Source organism: Gossypium hirsutum, chromosome D04, assembly GCF_007990345.1.
Source record: "Gossypium hirsutum isolate 1008001.06 chromosome D04, Gossypium_hirsutum_v2.1, whole genome shotgun sequence".
In the NCBI taxonomy this organism is placed as follows: Eukaryota; Viridiplantae; Streptophyta; class Magnoliopsida; order Malvales; family Malvaceae; genus Gossypium; species Gossypium hirsutum.
Window position 1 is genome coordinate 22,816,469 of NC_053440.1, and position 25,931 is coordinate 22,842,399.

Genomic DNA, 25,931 nt, shown 5'->3' on the forward strand with positions numbered 1-25,931 from the left:
TCAATATTAGACACAAATGGAAATGTTTTACAATGGATTGAATGTGCATACAAGGATGGTGGTTGACGCATCTGCCAATGGGACTTTGCTCAATAAATCATATAATGAGGCATATGAAATTCTAGAGAGGATAGCAAACAACGTTTATCAATACCCCACTACAAGAGTAGGGACTAGCAGAAGAGTTGTTGAAGCAATGGAACTTGATGCGATTACTTCCCTAATAGCTCAGGTATCATCTTTATCAAATATGATTAAAACACTAAAAAGACCAGTTACAATGCAGGAAACGAAAACAGCTGAGTTAGCATGTGTTTAATGCAGGGAATATCATGTTTTTGATGAATGCCCATTGAATCTAGCCTCAGTTTATTATATGGGAAATTTTAATCGCAACAAAAACAACCCATATTTCAACACATATAATCCAGGGTGGAAGCAACATCCCAATTTCAGTTAGAGTAATCAAAGGGTGGGAAATTCCATCAATGCTATTCACCAGAATGTTGCAAGTACACCACCTGGATACAATCAGCCCATGCCACAGCAAAATGCTCAACAAAATTCAGCTTTGAATTCTTCATCTATGGAAGCACTATTGAAGGAATACATGGCCAAGAACGATGCTCTCATTCAAAGTCAAGCCGCACTTTTAAGAGCTTTAGAAAATCAAATGGGGCAAATTTCTAAAGCATTCAACTTAAGATTGCAAGGAGCACTATCGAGTGATACCGAAAATTCACGATCTCAATAGAAGGAACAATGTAAAGCCATTACACTCAGAAGTGGTACACAACTACCAAGAGTTCTTAATGACACCACCATTGAAGAAAGTAATTCGTATTTCACAGATAAGATGAATTCAGAACCAGGTTAATTCGATGGATACTACTACTGCAGGAATTTGATCAGGAAATTAGAGGTAGAAAAGGCATAGAAAATCAAGTGACTGATCACTTGTCTTGAATTGAAGTAGGAAATGAATATGGTAATTTTCAGCGCATTCAGGTGATTTCCCAGATGAGCAACTGTTAGTTTCCATGGCATTATCCTGGTATACCGATATCGTAAATTTTTTGGTTAGTGGATTACTGCCACTTGAGCTCACAAATCAAAGACGAAGGAAATTTATCTATGCTGCCAAGTAGTATTATTGGGATGAGCTGTTTTTATTCAAACATTGTGTAGACTATATAATTTAGAGGTATGTTCCAGATGATGAGATTCAAAGTATTTTATATAATTGTCATTTAGCACCGCATGGAGGACACTTCAGGGGCATGAAAACATCTACAAAACTTCTCCAATCTGGTTTTTATTGGCCAACCATGTTTAAATATGCTCATAAATTTTTCCAAACTTGCGATCGCTGTCAAAGAACTGGAAATCTATCAATAAGGTATGAAATACCTTTGCTAAATATTTTAGAAGGAGAACTATTTGACATTTAGGGAATTTATTTTATGATTCCATGTCCACCTTCTTGGGGTAATGCATACATACTTGTAACTGTTGATTATGTCTCCAAGTGGGTTGAGATTGTTGCTCTACCAACAAATAATGCCAAATCGGTACTGAAATTTCTACATAAGAATATTTTTACCAAGTTTGGTACCCCTCGTGCTCTAATTAATAATAAAGGTTCACACTTTAACTACGAATTAGTTGTTAAAGCTCTGAATAGGTATGGAGTTAAACATAAAATTGCCATGGCATACCATCCCCAAACAAATAGACAGGCGGAATTCTCTAATAGACAGCTTAAACAAATTTTGGAGAAGGTAGTCAATCCCACCCACAAACATTGGTTATTCAGATTGGATGAAGCTCTATGGGCATATCAGATTACATTCAAGACACCATTGGGGATGTCGCCTTTCAAGCTTGTTTATGGGAAACCCTGTCATTTTCCCGTTGAACTTGAACATAAGACATATTGGGCAATTAAGAAATTGAATATAGATTGGAGTGCTGTTGGTACTAATTGCCTGTTGGAGTTGAATGAGATGGAAGAATTCAGAGCACAAACTTATGAGAATGCCAAGCTGTACAAAGAAAATACCAAATGATGGCATGACAGTAAGATTTTTCCACGACAATTTGCACCTGGACAATAAGTCTTGTTATTTAATTCTAGGCTTAAATTGTTTCCTGCCAAATTAAAATCTCGTTGGTCTGGCCCATTCGAGATAGTGCATGTCTATTCTCATGGAGCTGTAAGAGTCAAAGCCAGCAAGAATGATTCTACTTTCAAAGTCAATGGCGAAAGATTAAAGCATTACTTTGGAGCTCCTATAATTAATGATAAAAATTCCATCACTTTTCAAACTGCTTAATATTTCTTTCCTACACTATTTTATTCGTTTACATTGTTTTTAATTTCTTTGTTTAATTTATTTAATAAGTTTACCAAACTTTTATTTTCTTTAGTTGTAGGCACATTATGGCCCAGGTTTGTAGAAATCAGCCCAGCTAATATATTAGTTAATTTTAGTTTAATATTTTTTTCTATTATTTTTCTTTTTCCTAGTCAACTTTTCTTTTTTGTGTCAGGGCACAATCTCAAGTTAATCTTATCCCCCACCTCATCATTATATTTTCTCTCACGTTTTACCCTATTCTATTCACTTTTTTTCTAATTTCCTTTCCATTTCATCTTCTCAACCCTTCTCTATTTTTACTCCATAAAACTGTAAAGGTCCCACCTTTTTCATTTTCTAGTCACTATTTTCTCCTAAATGGCTCGCCAAACACCATCTTCTTCCACCTCTATGCATCTACGGACATTCTTTAGGAAAATTGTAGAAGAAAAGTATACCTAGAACATATCATAGAAGCCATTTTTTCTAGAAAAAGGTTTCATTTTCCAAGATGCCCCCTTTATGGGCTATTCTAAAATCTCTTCTATCTTGGAGAAATATGGGTGGAAAATATTTTGTCTCCACCCCGATGACGTCCTCACCAATGTAGTGAAAGAATTTTATGCTCATCTCACCTCTCCTGATTATATATGTTCGCGTTGTCTCGGTAATGTTCGATGAAGACTCAATCAATGCATAATATGGGTTATCTGATGGCCCTAATGAACATTCTCAATTTGTGAAGACCATGACAACTGAAGGACTCAACCAAGTTTTGACAGATTTATGTGTAGAGGGAGCGAAGTGAACAGTTTCTCGAAATGATTGCTACACCATTGACTGTGTATCATTGGAGGCTCACTGTAGGGTCTGGTATCATTTCCTTACAACTCGTCTCATCCCTTCTACTCATTACCCAACTATTTCAAAAGAACATATGTTATTATTGCACTAAACTATGATTGGTAAAAAGATCAATGTTGGAAACATTATCTTTAGAGAATTCCACCACTGCTTTCTAAAGAATGTCGGTACCTTGTCAGAGGGTGAAAGTTCCTATTCAAGTGAATGAAGACATAGTCCCCAATAAAGAAGTCATAACAAAGCAAATCGCCTTAAGATTTTCTGGGGAGGAAATGCCACGGCATCTGGGCTCTACATCTACAACTTCACCACATATGAATACTGAGGCTACTCCATCAACATCTCACAGTAACTTTGAGTAGAAAGTGATTGATACTCTTGAGATGTTGCAACAACATTTTCGAATGATGGAGAAACACCAACTAAGGCAAGCCACTGATCTTAGCCAAGCTCAAGAAGAAATGACTCTATTTTGGGGATATGTCTAAGGAAGGGATAAGGCCATTAAGAAATCTCTTCAGAAAAACTTTACCCAACCTATGCTTACATTCTTTGTTTTTCCTAAAGAATTGTTGTTGGAACCAGACGATGATGATGATGATGGAGAAGAAGCCACTGCGGAGAAGAAGACCATAGAAAAAAAGGGAGAAGATGAGGAAATCAAATTTGTGCATATTGAACCTGATAAGGATGAAGCTGGTGTGACTCAAACTACTACACCTACTGATACTACCACTACACCGAAATCCACTACACCTATGGCCGAGCAAGAGCACAGGGTTCATTAACTGATTGATGATCTCACGAAATTAGATATTGATGATGATGAAGAGGTGGCCATTAACTAGCTAAAGAGGAAACACTACAAGCAAGTTGCTGGGAAATCTATTCAAGATGATGCTGGTGAAGTGGAAAGGAAGCAACACTACAAACGCGCTGTTAGAAAATTAACCCAACCCAATTAGAGTAACCCCAATCTCTTCTAAGCTTTTTTTTTATTTTCATTTGCATTTTTTTATTTTATAACATATTTTTCATGGACTCATATTTGGTTGTTACTGTATTTTTATAATTGTAAGCAGTTGTTTTTGCATTTTGAAATGTTTTATTGTTCATGCATTGAGGACAATGCATCCCTTAGGTATCAGGGTGTGTTGTGTTGTAAATATAGTATGCAGTAGATATATGTTTTAATATTCATGCATTTTTTCATTCATTTTGCCATTACATACAAATGCCAAATAACTGCCAAACTATGCTGAGTTATTGTTATCGATGATGTTCGATGAGGATAATAACTCTTCGATTAATTTAGAAAATTGTGATAGTTAATTAAGCATGTTTAACTTAAGATAGTTGTTTGAAAATTGATTGCTAAAAGTAGAATAACTTTAGTATCATTACAATTAATCTATTGTAGGGTTCTTTTAATGCATTTAGAATTTCTTTAACCTAAATTCAATAATTTGGTTATGAATAATAAAGAATACTATGGCAATAGTTTTACACTCCAATGTTTGGAACTGTTGAGTAGGTCTGTAATGCTTTGTTTGCTCCATCGTATTATTGATTAGAAAAACAAGTTCAAGTAAGAGTGAGTAAAAAAATTATTAATAATAATGATTTAGGGACACTCCACTGTAGTTCTAGGCTGAGTAGCTAAGGAGGTAGTTGTTTTCTCCATCCATCTTCTAAGTTAAAAACCTTAGCTCCATGAGTGAACTACATTCAAATTGTGGCATGATATACTACCTGGCAATCTAGTGTATACTCCATTAAGATTGTCAAGTAAAGAAACTATGTGACGAGATGAATTCCTTTAGAAAAAAATAATATTTGTAATTAAAGTTTTGAAATGATAGAATAAGTGAGAATAGAGAAAGTAATGTTTGCTACAGTCAGAATTGCATAATTATTTAGGAACTTTTATTTTTAGGAAACATTTTGTACACTTCATTTGCTAAAGAAGCCTATAAAACTTGAACTAGTTTTTTTTTGTTTTAATAGAAGACGATTGAGAATGGAGGTATTAAATATACTTCATATGGTTGAACAATGCAAATGGTAACTGTCTGTTTTGGCAAATTCATGCATACTCATGCATATTTTGCTTGAAAATAAGCAATAATTCACGTTTTAGGGGTGTGAGAACTCTTGAAAAGAGTTATATTTCAAGCCTCTAGATTGAATTAATTGTTTGTAATTAAGTAAATATGTTTGCATTTTCAAGATGTTTTTTGAACATTGCATAACAAAGCTAAGATTGTGCTATAAATATTATTATTTGTTACTTTTATTATTGGGGAAGAAAGGTATTGGTTGTTGTTGACTGTAGGTACAGGATGAAGAAGAGAAGAGAGAAAAGAGTAGGAAAATGAAGGAAGTGAAATATTGCCATAGAAAAATGTTGGTTAGATTGCCAACAAGAATGTCATGGCAATTCCAGGAAAATGACACAGCACTTAGTCGACGTCACTCTCAGGCAGCTGTACTTGTACCAGATAAACCACCCTAAAAAAGAGGAAGAAAAAGGTGTGCACTAAAAGGGAGGGACCTACCCGATAAATAAGGAAAGAGAAAAGAAAACAATGACGGAGTTTGGAGAGAGAAGAATTGGAGTGTAACAACCCATTTTCAGTGAAATCAAAACAGTGGTTTCAGGACCACAAATTCTATGAGTAAATTATTATCTTATTATTATTTTAATGTCTATGGAACATTAGTAAGGTCGTATAAAAATTTCATTACGAAATTTTGACGTTTGCATGCTTAATTATGTGAAAAGGACTAAATCGTAAAAGGTGCAAAAGCAAAGTTCTATAAGTTAAAGGTATAATTTAGCTATAGAACTTTAAAGTGAAAGGACTTAGATAGTGATTAGACCAATAGATTATTTTGTGGGATTATATGGCAAGGTTTTATTGACAATTTTAAAGTTTTAAAGGTTATTTTGGTAATTAGGTAAATGAAGGTTAAAATAATTAAAACAAAATTCATTCATCTTCTCCAAATGTTGTCTTCACCGAAAATTGAAGGTATCATTTAGCTATAGAAGTTTAAAGTGAAAGGACTTAGATAGTAATTAGACCAATAGATTATTTTGTGGGATTATATGGCAAGGTTTTATTGAAAATTTTAAGTTATTTTGGTAATTAGGTAAATGAAGGTTAAAATAATTAAAACAAAATTCATTTATCTTCTCCAAATGTGTCTTCACTAAAAATTGAAGGTTAGAAAGCCATTTTAGGGTTCTTTCATTCAGCTACAACAAGGGTTAGCATGTACGTGATTTTTGTGCTCATTTTTAATTATTTTTATGTTTTCGGGATCATTATAGTTCAATCTAGCTAGCCCAATGATCAATTTGCAAAACTATTAAATATTTAAGGTTTTTCCATGAATGTTCTTGCATGATTCTTGATATTTTATGGAAGATTATGAGTCATTGTTAAATAAATAAGTTTGGGATTTTTGATGAAAATGTCATTTAGGGACTTATTTATAAAAGTAGTAAAATTCCATGGTAAAATTGTGAAATACTAATTTTTATGAGTTGGTATAGGTCCATAGTGAATTCATCTAGCATGAAATATGGATGAAATTTCTTAAGGACTAAATTGTACAGAAGTTAAAATGTTAGAGGTAATTTTATAATTTTGTAAAAATATGAATTTTGGATTGAATTGAATAGTATCAGTATTAAATGGATTTAATTTTCCAATTTAGATAAAGATAGACCTTGTACGAATCTAGATTAAGGAAAAGCTAAAGCCTTGGATTAGTTGATCTCATTTCCACGTCTTTGTCATTGAGGTAAGTTCGTATGATTAAATAACGTTTTAATGTTATATTGGTCTATATATTCATTTATTATTTGCTATGAAATTAAATGGTGGAAATCCAACGATGTTACGACGATTATCGAGCCCCGTTTGAACCTTCAAAATATGTAGGATACAAATGACATGTCATTAGGGTTATCATGTTTTGGGTGTTGGTCTTGAATGTCCTATCGATGGCTGACATCCTGCATTTGCAGCAAATACTCTACAGCTTATGTGAGCAGCATCGTGTAGCTTACATTCCAACCTACAGCTTGTGTGAGCAGACCAATTTCACAGCTCGTGTGAGCTACCATGTAAAGGAAAAGGAAAGGTTACAATTATATGTTTATCACACTTCATGTGAGCTTTCCCGCGTATCTGATGTTATTCTAAATGATTCAGCAGGCATGAAAAGGAAAGGAACGGTAAGTGTTCAAATGAATTATGTCATGACTCTATGAAAAGGATTGAAATGGAAATGTTAAATGAAAATATACCTATGTTCATGAAAATGATGATTTCAAATGAAGTTGTTCATGTATAATGACTTATCTTATGTTAATTCAAGTGAATTATGAGTTGATGTAATAACATGTGTTATTGATGGTGATTAGGCTTGTGCCAAGCTTATGGTTGGATTGTATCATGTTTAATTTTAAGGTTATGCATTAAAATGGTAAGTTATGTTCATGTTTTACGAACTTAGTAAACATTATATGCTTCGTAGTTTTCTTTCATATGTTTTATAGATAATCGGAAGCTTGATCAGTTTGGAAGCTCATCGAAGATCTATCACATTATCCAGCGATTATATCGTTAGTTTTTGATGTTATGGCCAGGGTTATAATGGCATGTATAGGTGGACTTGTGTTTTATGTTAGTTGATAATTTTGGCATATATATGTTATTTTGGTTGATGTGCTTTTGATACTTTTGATGCCTTGTTGATGTGTGCTAAGATGGCTAAGTTGATGCATGATTTCAATGACCAAAATGGTATGTATTGGATTAGTTTCAAAATCGTGAAGATAGACTGTGCTTTGGAAAGGTAATGAATTAGATGTGTACGAATGTAATATGGTCAAATATGCATATGTTTAGGTATGTTTGATTGATTGTATTTGAGGTGCCTTGTATGGCATATTGGTTGCATGATAATGGTCTATTGAAATGGTCATTTTATACATGTTTTTGGTATGTTTTTGATGCCTTGGTCATGGGTGCAAATTGCTTGTAGATACACATATGGGTCGGTGATAGAAATGGCTTGGTTTTGGCCAATTTCATGTCCACACGGCCTGAGACACGGGCGTGTGACTCGGCCGTGTGTGACACAAGGCCATGCGACACAGCCGTGTGTCCCCTATAGGTTTTAAGGTTTACAAGTTAGGCTGTTACACAGCCTAGCAAACAGCTTGGCTGTGTGACCAAACTTCAAAAGTTACACAGGCACGGACATGAGCTGGGACACGGCCGTGTGACCCCTACAGTTGAAATTTTCTAACTTTTTCCTGAACTTTTCAAATTATTCCAATTTAGTCTCAATTTTTTTAAAGTATTTTTAAGGCCTCGAAGGCTCGATTAAAAGATGATATGCATGTTGATGATCAATTTAGGCCACGTTTATGTTGAGGTACTAAATGTAGATTTGAAAGTTACGATTTTACAGTAATTCTCTATAACCCTATCCTGGTGACGGATACAGGTTAGGGGTGTTACATGGAGAGCAGTCTCTCTTTGCACTAGATTCTCGTGGAAAATCTCATAGAAAAGACAGAAGAGGATAGCAGCTTATAGAGAAGAAAAATCAAAGACACAAGGAAAGGGAAGAGAAATCTTCTATGGGTTTTCCATCAAATTTCAGTATTAAAGTGAAAACTGGAGTAGCAAGAGTTTCCTACAGTTCTACCTTTATTTTCTTATTTGAACTTTGTGATTCGTAACTTCAATAATGATGTTGAATGGTGTTGTTTTGGATTTGAATATCCAACCCATGAGCTAAATCTCATTGGGTTGCAATTATTTGGGTGAATTTTTATCATCTTTAATTCTCATGGTCTGATTTTGAGTAGATTACTATTTCATTCGATTTGTGATTATCTTAAATGCATGCATGCAAGCTCTAGACATAGATGATTGTATGGTATGTTTTTAGATTGATTTAATTCTAAAAAGATTAAATAGATTATATTATTATCGGTTGATATAGGCGAGTATTCAAAAGAATATTCGCAGCACTCTAGACGTAGATGTTGTGATTTGTACAGGGAAAGAAAGAACAATTTGGATATCATTCTAGAGTTCTTTAGACATACAAAAACTTAGAATGATAACTCAAAGTCTGGCTCTCGAAAGAAACAGGCTGCAGTAGTGAATCCCTGAGCTGTAAAATGGTCAAGATTTTGCCATGGTATTATTATGATATAAAATTAAAGCTTGAGTAATTCCAACCTTTATCATTCAACAGTACAAATCTTCCCCACTTATTCGTTGAGAATTGCCACAACATTTCAATTGCCCTAGCATATTTTCATTCATAATTAATTTTATTAATCTATTCATTAAATATGTTTATCAATTTGTCATCTATTTCTTTTGCACAGTTTAATTAGTCAATTTCATAGTAATATCATAACCAATTATTTTAATAAATTTCAATCCTTGTGGAGACGAGACTCACTCATTACTTCATTACTTGATTCGACGTGTATACTTGCACATTCACTTTACACACTCACATGCGACATTAAGCCCTTAATTAATTGGGTCGTATTGGACTTTGAGGTGTGTTGGGCCAATTGCTTATCAATTAGAGTTGGATTGTATCCATGACATCTTTCATGTGTCCATGTTGAAAAATTATTAATTTGATCCTTCTCATGTGGTTTGGCTGTAGGAAATTGAGTTAAGGTCAGACTTATCTTTTGAGAATGAGCCGTACAAATTCTAGTTTGTGAAGTTAACGTCTTGTGGAGAAAGACCATTCCATTAGTTAAGGTGCTGTGGCGAAATCAGGGTTCTGAGGAGGCCACTTGAAAGTCTTATGACTTAATATGTCAGCAGTATCCTCATCTCTTTGAGTCAAGTAAATTTCGAGGCTGAAATTTCATTGAAGGGAGAATTGTAACGCCCCAAATTTCTTAGATTTTAATTATACCTGTATGTCAAATAATTTTATTTGGTACGGTGGTTAAGTGCCTTAGATGTCTGCTTTAAGTCTTGAGTTCAATCATTTTTTTTTTGGATTTTCCTTATTAATTCTAAATTATTCCTAACTTGAGCTTTAGCGCTTATCTTTTATTTTCGTTGATTCAGACAAGAATGAGCCTGCTGGTTAAGTGGTAAGACTTTCGCTTACCCTTTGTTCCTATTTTCAAATACTTATATCTGAACTAACTCAAAAAACTTGCTTGAAACTCAAAAAAATTGAAAAATAAGGGGTTATTTTTGAAACTGCCTAATGTCACACGATCGTGTGGCAGGCCATGTGGAGCACACAACTGTGTGATTACACTTCCTATTCAGGTAGGTCGTGTGGACCACACAAACTAGCTTATTGGTCTGTGTGGGCCTTTTTGGCCAATTTTGAGGTCCAATTAGGGTTCAATTAATGGACTAAAAAATTTGGTCCATAGGCATTTTGTTGGCCTAGAAAAATGTAAGATTTGATATGTTCGTTCATGGATAAGCTTAGAAAGCATGATAAGTAAGTTCTATTAGATATAGAATGTGATATGATATACTCTGTAAATATGTATGTTTGCATATGCATGCCATACAACCTATGATATATGTATGTATGCTATTATGTTATGTATATGCATTGGGGTGGGTTGTAATGTGATGGAGGAAGTATGATCTAGCAGTTTTGCTAAATTTATGGCGGTTAAAATGCAATTTCTGTTTGGCATCTCAGCTGTATATTTATGAGTGGCATACCACCACATATTGGTGTGATTGGTTAGAAGGACTCTTATAATTGTAAATGGTGTGATTGGTTGGACAAAGATGGTGTATAGCAGATGGGGGTAGGATATGTTCTGTTCTGTTATAATATATGCTTTGATATGCTATTTGACATGGTTCTGATATGATATACGACATGGCTTTGATAAGTTATAGGATATGGAAAATTCCAATATGATTATTTGTATATGCTAACTCTTTAAGTATATGTTATTCGTGGGTAAAGTCACACACTGGGCATAAAGCTCACTTTTCTATTTTGTTTTGTTTTAGGTGATCTTCAAGCTTAGGATTAGACGATGACTCTGGAGCTCAATTTGCACTTTATTGGTTTAGTATGTTTTGGACTTTTTACGAACTTTTTGGACTTTTGGACATTTAATTCTGTTAGGGACTTTAAAATTTATTTTGGTTTTTTTGCAAAAATCTTAATTTTAATCGGTGTTTTTGATCATAATGACATGATTAACGATAAAATAAGGTTATATATGATCAAATTGCTCTAATGTTTTTCCACTGTAAAGTTTTTGACTAAGTCGTTAAGATGTTTTATCACACAAACCATTTAGGTAAAATGGATTTTGTTTTAATAAAGCTAATAAAACACAGTTTTCATCAAAGCAGTCACGATTTTTTGGAATAGTTACGTCAAACCTATTATTGAATCTATTTTTCCTTTAAGTTTAAAATGAGCATTTCACCAAAATTAAGCAATATTTTTGTCACGTGTGATGTAACCTTCACAATCCGACCGTAATGTCTAGGTCGGGTTTAGGGTGTTATATTTTCTCTCTTTTATTATTAATGTATGTGCATTGATATACCTTGAGTTGACTCATTCTTACTTTTGAACTACTTTAGTACCTGAAAAGAACATATCAGTAATACAAATTGAATTTGATGATAAAGTAACTAAATTGTTGGATCATAATGTCATAGTTAATTCGATATGTATAAAGTGTTCACTAAGAATTCAGGGATTGTGATTTTTCTTGCTGATATGATGTTATCATCATTCCACAAGATTGATGTAGTACTGAGTATGGGCTAGTTGAATCTACATGATATAGTGGTAAATTGTAGTTAGTAATGAATCGATTTGAGATATCAGACTTAACAAGTTGAATATTGTTAAGTCAGACAAAATTATTTTTGTTATGAATGTCACATCTGCAATCTCTGCTTAGAGAATGGTTCGTAAAGGTTGTGAAGCTTTTTTAGCTTACATTTTAGACATACGAACATCATGATCGAAGATTCATCAGTCATTGACAAATAGGGAATTCATTGATATGTTTCTTAAAGAATTACCTGAATTACCACCAGAATGAGAAATTGAATCTACTATTGGGATAATGCCGGAACTACTTCGATATCAAATGCTTCATATAAAATGGCTCCAATTGAATTAAAAATAGCAATAGTTGATTGATTGAGGTTTCATATGACCAAGTGTGTAATATGGGAAAAAATATATTGTGTTTATGAAAAAGAACGACAAAATTATGAGAATTGTATAATAATTATAGTTAGCAGATAAGAGACATCATGAAAAACCAATATTTGTTATTTTATAAAGATAACTTAATTTCTTAGAAAAAGCGGACTGTTGTATTTTTTTAGTATTGATCTACGACCAGTTGGTTGTTAGCTTAAAGTTATGAATCAAATGTGCTAAAGATTACTCTTCAAACTTGATATAAACAATGTGAGGTTTTGATAACACCACTTAGATTATCGATCTCTCAGTTGCTTTATAAACAGAATTGTTGCTATGTTATCAATGATATTCAATCTATACGAGGAATGAATTTGGACATGAGCAGCATCGGAAAACAATATTATAGATTTTACAAGAGAAACAGGTAATTGTGAGAATCAGTAAATATGAATTCTAATTTCAAGAAAAAAAAAATTTTGCTAGATCCTTTGATAACCGCTAAAAATATCTGAGTTACTTTGAATTCACTATTGATAATTGAAAACTTGGGAATCACTAGGAATTATTACAGAAGTGCGTAGTTCTTTAGGATTTATTGTATATTATAGATAATTTTTCCATGCTTTTTTATGATAGCTCTACCAATTATGAAATTGTTACAAATGTCAGTCTTGTTTGATTGAATAAATACTGATAGAGTTTTGAACAGACGAAAGCTTAGTTAACAAAAATCCATAATTGAATTTGAGATAGCGCGAATGTCTAGAGTATTGAAAAAAATTGTTACCTGATCATCGATTATCATTTGGGTAAGAGCTTATGTGACAATTGATATGCTAAGCTAGAAATTTTTAAAAATTAGGAATAGCCACTTGAGTTGAGATGAGATAGTTATATTTAGTCGAGCTGAGAAAAAAATTGATATTTTAAAGGAAATTCAAGAATTGCAGAAATATGATCTAAAACGGTTAGTAAAATAGAAACTTGTAGAAAATTATCAAACTTCAGTGTTTAGTAAGGATAATTACATGAGTATATGTCAAGAAATGTCAGAATTTACAGCAAAATGGTTAGTTCCGTTAGACTTAACACTACTTATGATAATTGTTATTAAGGAAGTAATAGAATAGCACTACGAGACATTATGCAAATGTAAATACGAAATTTCTTTGTTTTAATCATAATTAAATTATCTGAAATTGGCAGGAAATGGATTGTTATTAGAAACAGAAGAAAAGGTTCAGTTTATTTTAGATCAGTTTAAATGCACTTTAGATAATTAGAAGTCATATGCGAAAGTAAAATGAAAACATATCCAGTTTCAGGTAATTAACAGTGTATCACATAAAGTCTTTCCGTAGAGGAACGTGTTATGGTTCAGCAGAAAAGAAAAGCTCAGTCAGAGAGTTATAAGGTTTTATGTAATTATCGAACTGGAACTATGTAGGAAATGGAAGAATCAATAAGATCACAACACATGAACCTATTTTTCAGATAAAAATTTGAGGACGAAATTTTCTAAGGGGGCGGAGAGTTGTAACAACTCGTTTTTTAATGGTGTCAGAAACAATGGTTTCAGGGCTAGAATTCTGATGAGTGAGTCGATAAATATTATTTATTAATATTTATAATTTTTTTATTAAATTTTTATTTGAAAATTATTGTTAATTGAACAAAAAAATTAAGTACAAGTGATTTGCCTTTAATGTCAAGTGGTTTTGGAAAATGAGATTTCGGAACCTCGTTTCTGAAAACTGACTCCGTAAATATTTTATTTAAATATTTACAGAGTTAGTATATTGATATATTGAATTTTGGTTTGGAAATTTTAATGTTTGGTTAGTTAACTAAGGAAAAGGACTAAATCGTAAAAGATGTAAAACTTAATCGCTATTGAATTTTATTGATTAAATGAATGATGGGGACTTATGAGGTAATTAGGCTATTACTAAAGTGGGTGGACGGTTTATGACTGTGTTTTAGTTTTAATATTATAAAATTTAATTAATTAAGTCGATAAACAGTAATTAATAATTTTAATAAATAAAAACATAAAATAGGATATCATCATCTTCTTTAAGGAGTCGAGCACCAAAAAACAAAACAAAGACCTCCATTAAAATAGCTTGAGGTTTGACCAAACAAAAATGGATGCCTGTAAGTGATTTCTTTATCGGTTTTTTGTAAATTTTATGTTTTTGAGATTGCTGCAAGTAGGTCCAGCTAACTCGTATCTCTGTTTTCAAAACTATTAAGGTTTTTTAAAATTTCCATTGATGATTTTTGGATGTTCTTGATATTAAATGATAGATTTTGAAGCTTGGAAATATATTAGAACTATTTTGTTAAGTGAATTTTGTTAATTTTGCATTATGGTCTAATCTGTAAATTTGTTAAACTTAGCATGAAAATATTGTAATTTTTAAGTGATTGAAGGCTGATTATGGATGGAATTAGAGTTAGTTATGTATAATGGCGTTTAAATGTGAAATTTTTAATTTTCAGTTTTAGAGACTAAATTAAACAAAGTGTAAAAGTTTAGGGAAATTTTGTAAAATGGGAGTTACAAGTCATATACATAATAATGAATATGATAATTTATTTCAATTTAATAAAATGAATTTAACTATTATATATATCAAGGATTGAAACGTACGGAGGAAAATCGGGACAAAAGGGAAAATTATAGAATAGTCCCTACAAACAAATTTTCTTGCTAGTTGTATTAGGTAAGTTCATTGAACATGTTTATGTTTATATGTTCATGTTATATGTTGTATAAATTAGTTAATTAATTTGTGGTTGAATTATTAATATTGAATTGAGGATATTAACTGTTTACTGTTGAATGTAAGGTGAGTAAGAATTACTTAAAATGTGATGAATGTATATATAACTATTTATAATCTATGTTGTTTTGAATTAGATTAAATTGATGTGGTTGAATATTTACTATTGAATTATAATTATAAGTCGTTTACAATTAAGTATAAGGTGAGAGAGTATTTAATTGGAATTGATGAATGATTGTGAAATGTGAGTTATATGATCTTGGAATAAACATAATGGATTTATAGCATCTGTATGGATATTATGGAAGTGCCTTTAATTTATAAATGTTAAGAATTTTGTTTGAACATAGTAAATGATTAGGATACGATTGGCATGCCAATAGGGTTAGAATGCGCACTTGTACAAGTTTGCACTTCGGTGCTTCTATTAGCATTTCGATGCTCTTTGCTGTGTTTTGGGTTACCCGAGTATCAAAATTACTTTGCTATAGTTCATCGGGCCATCTATTGAAAGAAAATATATGTATTGAATTCAAGAATTATGTGAAGATGATATGTTTATATGAATATTGAAATGTTAATGATGAAATTGAATAAATAATGATTATATGTTTAAAGGTTTAAAGGTTGTTTAAAACGATATCATATGTCTAGAAAGTTAATAGTTATAAATCTATAACGCTCGCTTTGTAAATGCGATATTGGTGATTGAGTAATGTGTTTAAAAGAAATGGAATATGATTATGAATTGACATGATCAAATGGTTGATATAATTTATATGTCGAATCTTTTCTATTGAATGATACAGAAACATGCCATATTAAATGATTGAGAGATTATACGATTGATATGTGAAATGCTTACCTAAATGTTTTAAATGTATTGATAGGACCTTGTATTAAATTTAGTTATATTCGTTTACTTAATTGTAAACTGAGGTAAGAGTTTTGTTTAAATACCTATGAACTTACTAAGCTTCTTAAGCTTACTTGTTTAATTCTTGTTTTCTGTAGTTGACGTTTTGTGGAATTGGTTGGATGGATCAACTTCATAGCTCACACTATCCAACCTTTTTTCGATAGTTTTTTACTTGACTATTTTGGTCTGTGGCATGTATACAAGGCTTTGAAGTTAATGAGTTTAAACTTCTAGTTGGATTTGTAATTTGATTCATAATTATATATAATATTAATATCATGTTTTGTTCTTAAATTGTGATATTGGTGGAAAGGTCTAATTGAATTGTCTTGATGGCTATAATGGGTGGAGAAATGTTTTGTGTCATTAATATGGCAAGCATGAAATGATGTTTGTTACATTGATATGGTAGTAGCTTTGATGTATCATTTGTGCATAAATGTGAAGTGGACATTATGGTCTAAATAGTTTATAGTTTTGGATAAATATGTTGGTTCTTGATATGTGGTATAAATGAATGAGCTTAGCATTTGGTAGTTGGAGCTTTGATGATGTTTGAATAAGATTTACTAGATGGTTATGTTTTTTGTTATATTACTTATTGATATATATAAATTGTGGTGCCAATGAGGGCATATTGGTTAGGCACTTAGGTTTTGTGGTTTTGGTATGTTTTAGGTGTTCATATGTGTTTTCAACTAGTGAAAGTGGTTGGAAATGGTTTGGTTTGGTTCCTAAGAAATTGTTGATGAATTGGCTTGAATGTGAAGTCATTTGGTTGCACACGGCCTAAAGCACGGGCTATCACATGGTCGTGTGTCTTATTGATTTTTAGGTGTAGATTTTCCACACGGGTACAATTTGTTACACGGCTTGCCCACACGACTATGTGACTCTATTTCAATTTGTACATATGTGTGAAATAGTCACCCGGCCGTGTCTAAGGCCACATAGGTTAATCTCTTTCACATGGCCATGTGACCCCTGTTTTCAATTTTACCTTATTTTAATATTTTGATTCAATTTAATCCTTAATTATTTCTAAATCATTTTTAAGGGCTTGTAGGCTCGAATTAAGCTTTGTATATGATTGAATGACATGTTTATTAAATGAAATTATTATTGATTGTTTCGAAAATAAATTTTTGAAATGAAGTGTTCTATTTGTGTTATGTTAATTGTTATAACTTCTCGTAACCCTAGTCTGAATGACGGTGATGGGTGAGATGTGTTACACATGGGATTTTAAATAAAAAAAATTCATTTAAACATGCAATAAGTCTCATACAATCACAAAATTAATGCTTTGCAAACAAAATTAGGTTTAAATCGAGCTTACAAAAGTTTAAAAATCGACTTGAAATCAAACAATGACTATTTTAAAAAGTTTGACAAACAGAAGGGCAATTGTGAAAAATAGGGGTAACACGGTTGTGTGCCCAGGCCGTGTAACAGGCTGAAACCATGTAGCATTGGAGTCACACGGATGTGTATTCAAACAGTTTAACTTACTGTGGTCGTGTGGGTCAAAATGCAAATATTCATTAAAAGTCACACGGTCGTATGGTTGGGCCATGTAATAAATTGAGATAGTGTGAAAACCAAATTACCAAATCTACATTAATTGTAACATCCCGAAATAGGGCCTAAACAGAATAGTGGTTACGAAACCACGAATCCGAAATAGAAAATTTTATTGTGATTAATTTTTATGATTTACCGATTGATTGGATGCATGTGTTAGAATACCAATAAGAAATTTCAGCGATTTCATGTCTGAATTGCATATTAGGGTCTAATTGCAAAAGTGGGTAAATATGAGTTTTAGATGATAAAGAATTTAATTGAAGTGCATAATTAAATTAGAGGTCCTTAAATGGTAATTAGACCATTATATTTTCATGGACAAAAATGGGCATGCATAGAAAAAATAACTAAAGTTTTAATGAAGGGCATTTTAGTCATTTGTTAATAAAAAGAATTAAAAGGGAAAAAGATGGCAAAATGTGCTCATCTTCTTCCATAAGGGCCGAATTTCAAGAGACACCATAGCTAGGGTTTCTTCACTTTCTCAAGCTCATAGTAATTGCATCCAAGCCCCGTTTTTAATTTTTTTTACATTTTTAGAGTCCTCATAGCTCGGTTTAGCTTATTCTACCATTAATTCATGTTAGGGTTCATATTTGGAAAAATACCCATAGGTGAAATGTGTTTATTTTGATGTTTTATGGTAGAATATGAAGCTTGAAATTATGTTAAACAACTTTTGCTAAGTGATTTTAAGTGAAAACCAGTAAAACGACATAATTGGTAAAAGTACCTAATGTTCATAAGTAAATGTTAGAGTGGGAATTTGATGTTGCCATAGAAGGGAAAGATGTTCAGCATGTCATAAAACATAAGAATAAGGGATGAATTTTAATTTCCGAGCTTTGGGACAAAAGTGTATATATGCAAAAGTTTAGGGGCAAAATTGTAATTTTTTCAAAGTTCGAGTCAAGGGCTGTTTTGTTGAATGTGAGTATTAAATAAGCTAAATTTTCTATTATAGATCAAGAAGAATGAAATCCGGAGTTAGACCGGGGAAAGAAAAAAGGTTGAGGATTAAGTTGCTAGATTTGATCATATTTTGTACCGAGCTAAGTTTACGGTAAATAAATGCAATATTTCAATAATTATTATTAATGTTGTTATTTTCCAGCAATTATTTACTTATTTCAAGAAATTATTTAATGTTGACTCAAGTATGAGATGATAGAGAATCAGCGTTAAAAAGTCCAGTTGAAACATTAGGAATGTATCGAATACAAATGTCATGACATTAGGGGGATGAGACTCCATGTAAGACCATGTCTGGGATATGGCGTTGGCATCAAGATGAGAGGTCCCCCGTAAGACCATGTCTGCGACATGGCATGGGCACCGATATGAGAACTCCCATGTAAGACCATATCTGGGATATGGCATTGGTAGTACAGGAAACATCCCATGTAAGACCATGTCTGGGACATGGCTTTGGCATGTTATTATCAGATAGGAGACCCGAGTATCCTTAGTATTTCATGTGGTTCAACGGGCTAGTAAATAGACTATGTTACATGAAAGTTCAGGTAAAAGCATAATAAATATATTCAGGTGAGTTATAAGGGTTAAGAATATCTCAGTTATCAGTTGAGAAAGAAATTTTAGCAACGGATGAGTAAGTTATAATCATGAGTTATTTAAGTAAGCAAGTAAGTAAACAAGTAAGAGAGTAAGTAAAGAAGAAGCAAAGACCATGATACTTGATGATGATTTATGAGTATAATTATTTATGTTAAATGTTGTTATTTATTTGCTTGTAAACTTACTAAGCTTTACGCTTACTCCCGTTATTTTCCTTCTTTTTTTTATAGTATCAGCAAGCTAATTCGGGGATCATAAGGGTGTCAAAGATCGTTTCACACTATCAACAGACCATCTCAGTATTTTGTGATTGAAATGTTTTGTGTTATGGCATGTATAGGGACTTAGTCATTTTGTGTGTGTGTCCTTATGATATGGCTAATGAATAGCATGTAAACATTCGATAATGATTAGCTATTAAAATTTCTATTTAAGAACATTTTTTGGTGTTAACTGTGCTTAAATGATAGTTAATACAAAGAAATTATAAAAGAGTAAAAATTTACAATGGAACAGTTTTTTGACAGCAACATTGATGTGACTTTAAAAAATCACCAAATATAGTAGAGATGGAATTAGAGAGTGAATGAGATATAGAATTAAATCTTATCAAGTCTATTTTCATATGAAAGAAACAGTGTAGGCAAAGGAATTATATATTATGAGATATTTGAATTTTAGTGAGACAGGGTCAGAATGATTTTTGAAGTCCCCTATTCTGAATTTGTAAAATCATTAAAAATTGTACATAAAGAATTATGAGTCATAATTTATATGTATAGATTCTAGTGAGTCTATTTTCTAAAGAAACAAATGAGAACATTATCCGAATTCTGTACAATGAGATAATTGATTTTTAGTCAATAGAGGTCAGAACCATTGGACAGTGAAATAAGGGAGATTTTAATGAATAAACTGTACTATTTGGCTAAACCAAAAATTCTAGAAATTTTATAGTAAGAAGATATATGAGCTTAGTTTCAGGAAAAATTTACGGATCTAAATTTCAAGTTTTTTAGCTCGAGTTATAATTAAATTAGTGACTGTTACGCAGGTGGACAATTTTATTGTGAATAGTGAAATAAATTATTTTGATTTGTTTAAGTATTCGAAAATTTTTTAATGTTCTCGGTTTGGACTCGAACCATTTCCGTTGCATGTTTTAGGACCTCGAGGGTTCTTTTTAGGGACATATTGATTGAATGTGAGTGAATTAATTTTAAAAGCAAATTTTTATGCTTCGAACTAGTAAGTTAAGTCAGATAACGCCTCGTGCTCGACTCCGGTAAGGGTCTCGGGTAAGGGGTGTTACATTAATCATATGGGGCGTGTGGCCAGCCCGTGTGACAATTAGAACCGTGTGGTCTAAATGCTTTTAAATTACTAGTGAGCACATAGTCGTGTGTCAGCCTGTGTGGTACAAAAATAGATCATTTGACACAAATTTCAAACCAACCTAAAATGACAACATTCAAAAAATAATTTGAAAAATGATAAACCTATTCAAAAAAAATCCAAAAACATGTCATATCAACCTCTAGTCATCTAACCAACATGCCTCCAAGGCACCGTCACAACAAAGTTATAAAACACTACAAATCATCCAATTAAATTTGGTACCAATTTAAACTATTCATTAGTTTCAATCATGCTTAACAACCTAATAATACAGCTTCACATATTGTCACCTTAGACTTTCCAATTCTCACCTTTACACATGCCAAAACATGACCATTTAGGCCTCAAACATAGCAACTATATCTAACATACATGCCTTAAAATTTCATCTAAGCATCACCTAAAATCAACCTATTTCTTGATTTAAAATTATGAACACTTCAACTAAACACACACACACACGCGCGCACACATCATTCATGTCATATAGGCATACCATATAAACTTTCAAAACCAACATTACATATAACCCATTTCATCAACTTTACAACACTATCACTTAAAACTCAAAAACACATTATTACAACCAAGCCTATATACATGCCGCGTAATCGCGTTTTAAAACAATTCACAGGTCTACCGAGACTGAAGTTGGATAGTGTGAGCTCTGGAGATGAGTAGATAAACACGTTCAACAAAATGCCAATTACAAAAAAAACTAAAAAACAAAATAGAGTAAGCTTTAAGTAAGCTTAGTAAGTTCATAGGTTAAAATATACATAAACTTACCTCAAATAAAAAATATGCAATAAGACAATTAACGCAATATTATAAACTTGATATAATAGTTCATAAAAGACAGGTGAGTTCATCACATTACCAAATAACATAAAATTTCAACATTTATCATATCATTCAATTTAATCCATTCACATAGATACAATACTTTCATTTATAACATTTACCATTTATACTCAATTCATATTAGCCCAAAGGACTATAGTAAGAAGGTTCAGATACTCGGGTACCTACACCACACCAGAGAGCATCGTAATGCTATGCAGAGGCACTGTGGTGCAAGTGGAGGCACCGAAGTGCACACAAAGGCATCGAAGTGCAATCCCGTACAAGCGCGCAACTAACCCTATTAGCATGCCAATCGTATCCTAACCGTTTATTAAGTTCAAACAGGCATTTATACAAAATTCAGAATATTTACATTGCCAAATCATTTCCAAGATTCAAAACATATGTCGTAACCATGTCATATTCATTCATTATTCCATATAGGTTATAATAATCACATAGGTAAAACATTACAATTTAGTCCAAGCTCACATTTCGTAACATTTGAAAATATTTAAAGTTACATTAAACATATAGACATTTATAATACAAGTAAATAGCTACTAAAACATGCATACACCATATGAACTTACCTAATATGATCAGCTAGTGAGTTGGATCGTAAGGACTATTATGCAAATTTCCCTTTTTTCACAATTATCCTCAACTTGGTTCAATCCTTGATCTATATGATAATTAAGTTCAAAATATCAATTTCAAATACCTTATAACACTCAAATACATGCATATGACCTTTTAATTTTATTTTACAAAATTTCTCTGAAGTTTTACATTTTATTCAATTTAGTCCCTAAAACTGAAATAATTATAACTTTCACATTTATGCTTCATTTTTCAATCTATTTTCAAATTTGTCCTTCTATGACCCTCTAAAATAAAAATTATAGAAATTTTCTTGTCAAATTTGACTTTATTACATTTTAGTCCCTAAACTACTAACTAACAAAAAGCACTTTACAAATTAGTCCTTAATCATTTCTAAACTTACAAATCTACCATTTAACATCTAGAAAGCTTCAAAAGAAACAATGGAAAATTTAAAAATCTTTGGCAGTTTTACAAATTAATCCTTGGGCTAGCTAAATAAAGCTCTCAGGATTCCAAAAAATATAAAAATTATAAGAAACAAACAAAATTTGACTCACCAAATTGAAGACCAAGCTTGGCCGAAAGCTAGGTCTTTTTCTTCGTTGGAGAATCGATTTTGGGTAAGAAATGGGTGAATGTTTCTTATTTCTTTTTCTTTTAAGATATTAAACATATTTTACTTATTATTATAACTTAATAATATTATAAAATAAGCTTAATTATCAAATATAAGGGCCACCAACCGGTCACTATAACAATGGCTAAATTTTCATTTCAACCATTGCAAAAATACTACTTAGTCCATTTAACTAATAAAAATTAATAGCGATTAAATTTTATGATTTTTACGATTTAGTCTTTGTACATTAATTAACCATTTAATCAACAAAATTATTGTACCAAAATTTAATGTAACCCTATAATAGACTCGTAAATATCAATATTTAATAATTATTGGTTCGATCATCGAAAAACAGGGTTCCAAAACTACCATTTTTGGTACCACTGAAAAACTGGTTGTTACATTAACATAATATATATGATAATTTGATTTTAATTTTTGTTACTTGTTTAGAAATTATTTTTATCATACTAATATTTTTATACTAATTAATATTTTTAAAAATATAAATTATGTAACTATGTAATTACAACTTGTATTACCAAATATGACATAGGGAATTACGATGTAATTACACTTTGTTAATCAAATACGTCTAATGAATTACAATTCATTTACGGCTAACTCATGGATATCCAATGGATAATCCACATTAAAATCCAGAGCACAATTCTTATCCACAGCAAATTTACAAAGATGATCCGCTATCTTATTACAACATCTAGGAACTCAACTAATTTTGAAAAAGATAAAGACTCCAGCAGCCTATAAATCTCCTGCACGCGATGGCTCACTGTAGTCAAGTCTTCATTCCTCTTATTAAAACGGTTAACCAGACTGACACAGTCAGTCTCAAATTCTATTTTAAACCAATTATTGGAGCGGACGAAATTAATACTTTCTCCCAGCGACTGCATCTCCCCCCATTCAATTTGCAAGTCTTTATCCAAAACACCCGCACGGCCTCCTAGAACAAAACCATCTGAGTCCCTTGCCAAAAGCCCGTAACTCGTTTTCTTCCCAGCAACAGTGGCGTCGAAATTTATCTTCACCACACCCTGTGGGGGTTTCATCCAAACTTTCACCACAACACTCCTGGGCAGCATAGGTTTCTCCAGCAAGTTAAAGATCCGGAAGTTATGGCTCAAAGACGCAGCTCTCTCCCAAATCACTTTGGCTTCTTCATCAATACCCCGAAAGATAAAGTAGTTTCTGCTATTCCAGACATTCCATAAAATAGTAATAAAGTCAGAAACTGCCTTTTGGTCCAGCACTCTAGCCACATCTTCAATCCAATCGATACACCAAGAGTATTCCCATCGAGCAGATTGTTGTTAAAGACCACCTAAAGCAAGCACCGCACGGGCTGTTGGACACTCTTTCATCGCATGAATAAGAGTCTCCCTTTCTTTACTGCATCTCATTATCGGAAATTCCTTTGCTTACACGGTTTCTTTTATAAGAAACTAGACTCATTAAGCTTTAATTACATATTTTATTCAGCTTTTAACTCAACTCCCACAATTTATGGTAATTTTTCCAAAACGCTACTGCTGCTGTCCCTTGCAGATTTATACAATTTACTCTGTAAAGTTCTCATTCACATATTTAAAACATAATATCATATATGCCGTTTTCCATATCATTCTTCATTATAACTAAACTTATATGCTAGAAACTTACCTTAAAAGTTGTCGACGACTATAATTCTACGGCTATTCGCTTAGTTTTGTCGTCCCTTTTTCCGACTTTTGTCCTTGATGCTCTTGAGCTAATGATTAACAAATTTACAAATTAAAAAAAATTCTACCATGACGATTATAGCCGAATAACATAGACTAAGAAATTAATGTACATATAAAACGTATACATATATAATTAGCTCAACCTTCAATAATTCAATTTGCTAATTAAAACATAGAAATTTATAACCAATTCAAAATTCCTTAACAATGGCCGAATATCAAAAGGGCTATCAAAGGACATCATCAACTAACTAACAAGCATCAATTGTAATTCAAAACTTAGGTTCACATTTGGCCCAAGCAAACTTCATTTCAATTATGCCACTCTTAAACTTATCCATAATACCCTAAGTTCATTTAGTAGCTAGGCAACAATTATACAAAAACAACAAGCATTTAACAACAATGTACTTAACCAATTCCTTAAGCATGCATTCGGCAATATACATATATATTAATGACTAAAACACTTAGGCCAATTCTAAATCATCCACAAATCTTCATGCTTACATGCCATAACCGTATGGTTCTTATCACACTTGGACCACAAAATGCATAAATTTCACAAATTCTAATTAATATCATAGGCTCAATTTCGGCTAACACTCATTTAAATACTTACAATTTAGCACTAATTTAGCATTTCAACATAGCCGATTGTCATTAAGCAATTTAGCCACAAACATTTAATTTTACCAAGCTCAACTCATCTATAATCAACCCTCAATACCCTAAAGCATCAAAAATGACATCAAAGAAATACAAACATCCATGACCGAATGTCATCTTCATAACTTTACAAAAACATTTGCCATGAGCTAGCTTCTATACTTGATGGCCACTCCAAATATACAAAGATTTTCAATGATAGAGCATTAACATACCTTAATCCACTTAAAGGTGACCAAATGCCTTAACTTCAATTTCTTCTTTTCTTTCTTTAGGTACGGCAATGGAGGAAGAAAAAGATGAACCAACTTTGTTTTTATCAGCCATTTCTTTTAATATAAGTTCATATTTCATATTATTTATTCATTTAACATTTAATTTATTAATATAAAAGGCATATATTTTGTATCCCATGCTCCTTATTTTATCATACTTCCCATGAAACACTAACTTAACATGTTTATGACATGTTCTTGCCCATCACACTTGGTCTACCATACTTGTCATGGCCGGCCACTACTAATTAGGGGGGAAATTGACATGCAAGTCCCCCTTTTTATTTCATGCACTAATAGATCTTTATGCTTTGACCTATCACATTTCAAAATTTTCTCACATAAGTCCTATTTGATAAAATTCACTTACTATTAACAAAATTCAAACATGAAATTTTCACACATGCATATGTACATAAAATGAGCATCAACTATG

The 25,931-nt window shown here is 32.1% G+C and overlaps 1 protein-coding gene across 1 annotated transcript; it reads left to right on the forward strand.

Moving 5' to 3' along the window:
• Positions 1–1,709: 1,709 nt before the first annotated feature.
• On the forward strand, positions 1,710–2,336 carry LOC107898199 (uncharacterized). The gene is made up of 2 exons (XM_016823731.1): positions 1,710–2,047; positions 2,138–2,336. Exons 1-2 carry the CDS (start codon positions 1,710–1,712, stop codon positions 2,334–2,336), a joined length of 537 nt encoding a protein of 178 aa, XP_016679220.1.
• Positions 2,337–25,931: the final 23,595 nt, after the last annotated feature.